Genomic DNA, 3358 nt, shown 5'->3' with positions numbered 1-3358 from the left:
TCATTAAAGTAATCAAAAATCGGGTTTAAATAACTGCATTTTTTCTCCTCTTGGGCTCTTGCACTAATTGTTATCGGAAGTATTCCGTGTCACAAAATGGATGAAAACCACTGGTTCGAAGCATTGGTTTTGTTTTTTGTATATAGTGGCAGATAATAATCAAATATGAAGGTGCCTTTGCATAACCTCGATAACATCCTGTTGTTTTCCCTCTCTATTTCTGATTCATATTATATATTGAAAGCAGATATGGCTAGTTTTTAAATAGACAACATGCACTTATACTTGGCAGGCATATGCTCTCTACTCATCAGTCTCGAAATAGTGGTAATGTACTTGAATCATATTATTGTAATGAATGAATAAACTTGTAAAATTTGTTATATTTTCTGCTCACAATTATATGAAAATTGGTTACTAATATTTCCATACCGTACATCCAATTGGAACGGGGCTTTTTATTAATGTTTAGTATTTTCCAGGACAGCAGAGATGGGCAAAAATTAGCTATAGTAGAAACCAATAGATAAAGTTGCCATGGAAACGACCCTTATTTATGAATGAACCATTGATAAATAAATATCGTATCCATGGCAATCTTATCTATTAGCTTCAACTATAGCTAATTTTTGCCCATTTCTGGGTTATAGGCTATTTTTATTTCTCTGGTATAAAAAAATGAAGCAATTTTGACGCTTAGCTCTTCAGCTCTAGATCTTCAGTTTAATAAGTTAAAGCGTTTTAAAATGAGAAAGCTTATGTTAAATGGAAATAATTTCCTTGTTGAAACGATATAACATACAACATAAGAGGTATTCATGATCTTTAGTTGTTGTTGTTGTTGTCTGGGGCTTAAGGGCGTAAAACCCTGAGGTCATCAACGCCCATGTTTCAGGCTTTATATTCTATTTCTATAATTCTATTTCACTTTAAATAATTTCGAAAAAAAAATTTAAATAATTACCTCTGTTGGTATTTTTTATTACGTATACCAGATTTTCTGGTTTAAATCTTATTTAAAAGGCCATTATTTTTTTAAGAAAAAATAAGACCATTTCCACGTTCATCTGGTCATCATTCAGAGCATCCGATACACTTGGTACTACTCCCAATCTACTCAAGTTCGCAGAATAAAAATGACATTTCTCAAATATGTGACTGATCGTAAGTACACTGTTGCAGTATTGACATTTTGGCGGTGGCTGCTTACTGATCAGATATCTATGATTTAAACTTGTATGACCTATTCTCAATCTGGCAATAGCTACCTCCTCCCTGCGATTGGAACGGTTTGATGTGGCCCATGGTTTAGTGGTTTTTAATTTGCTTGGCGGGCTTTCATCCGACATGGCTTGACAACTAGATAATATCTCTTTTTTCATTGGAAGACTTATTTCTTGTGGTGTCAGTACCGTGCCCTGACCTGGAAGCGCTTTAGTTTAACATGTTAAAACGTTAAAGCGTTATCATAATGGAGAAATATTTCCTTCTTTTACCAAGTTAAAACGATATAACATTTAACATGGTTGAGAGTCTGTTACTAGGTCTGTTAAATGGAGAATGACGTCACGCAACAGACCAACTAAGCTTATCACTGTTGTCGTGTTAGGTTACTTGCTCGTAGTTTGTGTTTTTTTTTGTCTTCTGTTTTGGACTTTTTAAAAAATATAATCAGTAACCAAACTTTTACACTTCTACTTTTCACTTATCTTTGGCATGTTGTAATAAGTTACTGTAATCAAAACTTAGAAGTAAACATTGACATGAAGTTTTGGAAGGAAAGGTTACTAAACAAGTTGCTCAGAAAATCCGCTTGGCGCTCTTTTGTATTTATCAATTAACGCGACTTAAAATAGGGCTGCTCACAATGCTATACTTATAACATTTAACATGGTAAAACATTTTACATTTAACACAACATCTTAAATACCCCTAAAGTTGAGAGTCTGTTACTAGGTCTGTTAAATGTAGATTGAAGTCACGCGACAGACCAGCTGAGCTCGTCACCCTTTTGTTTGTTTTAGTGTAAAGTTACTTATGTAGTTTGTGTTTTGATTGTATTAGTACTGTTTGGGATGTTTTAAAATTAATAAAGCAATGGATGACAATAATAATAATGTAATGATAGTTCTCATATAACACATCTTGATTCTCTTCCATACAATTTAGAAGATCATCAAGCAATCATACAATCATACAATTTCCACTTTAATCATGCTGTAATAAATTATTTTAATCAAAACTTACAAGTAAGCAATAACAAGAAGTTTTTGAAGGAAAGGTTATAAAACGAATTGCTCAAAAAATCCGCTAGTAGCTCTTACGCATTTAAAATGACTTTAAATAGGACTGCTCATAATCCTGTACTTATAACATTTAACATGGTAAAATATTTTACATTTAACACATCATGAACACCCCTATTACATACCAATCGATTCGTTTCTTACCGAAATATAAGAAACAACTTTTACTGATTCTATTAAACGATGCTATATTCACTTTTTTTTTTTGAATCAGCCAATCATATTCTTTTTTAGTGTCATTTGAAACCCTTAAATAGCATTTTTCAAAATAAATTAAAAATTAAAAATTTCTGAATTTAATTTATTTGAAGAATTTTTGTTTTCTGTAGGTTTACAATCTAATGATTCATAACTACTTTACTTTTTGTCCAATTCCTAAGTTAATACAATTGTTAGGGAGCTTAATGTTTTCTATTTATGCTTATATTCTATTTCTATTATAAAACTTTTCAATCATTTTTTTGATTTATCTCGTCCTAATCTGTTTAATTAGACCCAGTTTATGCTCTTAGGTGTAGTATACAGAGCCCTAAAACACTATGATTCTACCTTCACTAAATAGCATAAATTTAGTGTATTACCTTAAATAAATAGAATTAACATGTGTGCTTCTTTTTTTTGTTTTCATTAGAGATCAATAATGGTGTATTTTAATTAAATCCTTCATACTTACTTGTATGAACTAAAACTTCAATTGTGTAACAAAAAAAAGGCTGTTTTACATACCAAATTTAGCATGATATTGACTCAGACATCTAATCATTTAAAAAATGTGTATAATAATAACTCTAGAAATAGCTTATAAAAGCATTGTTTATTTTGTTGTTCGGGAAAAACTTAAAAATTGTATTGGAAGAAGATAATTGATCGTATGATGTAGATAGTTAAAAGATAGGGTGGCGGTCCAAAGTAAGTAAATAATAAAAGAAAACTATTTATTATTATCAAACGTTTCGTCCCTCATTGCAGGACTTCGTCAGGATAAATTTACAATAAAACTTACAAACTACAATATAAACATTTAAAGAAGATAGAGAGAAAAGAAAAATAAT

General features: G+C 30.7%; 1 protein-coding gene across 1 annotated transcript in view; it reads left to right on the top strand.

The window, feature by feature from the left end:
* Window positions 1-204: 204 nt before the first annotated feature.
* LOC106679057 (general odorant-binding protein 67) overlaps window positions 205-3358 on the top strand; it is a 22400-nt gene continuing 19246 nt past the window's right edge. The window contains exon 1 of the mRNA XM_014417985.3: window positions 205-327. Within this exon, the coding sequence (XP_014273471.1) occupies window positions 274-327 (54 nt within the window). The 5' untranslated portion in view covers window positions 205-273. The remainder of the gene's footprint in view (window positions 328-3358) is intronic.

Source organism: Halyomorpha halys, unplaced genomic scaffold (genome assembly GCF_000696795.3).
Source record: "Halyomorpha halys isolate HHAL.00 unplaced genomic scaffold, Hhal_1.1 Scaffold174.1, whole genome shotgun sequence".
NCBI lineage: Eukaryota > Metazoa > Arthropoda > Insecta > Hemiptera > Pentatomidae > Halyomorpha > Halyomorpha halys.
This window is presented reverse-complemented; position numbering and strand designations above follow the sequence as displayed.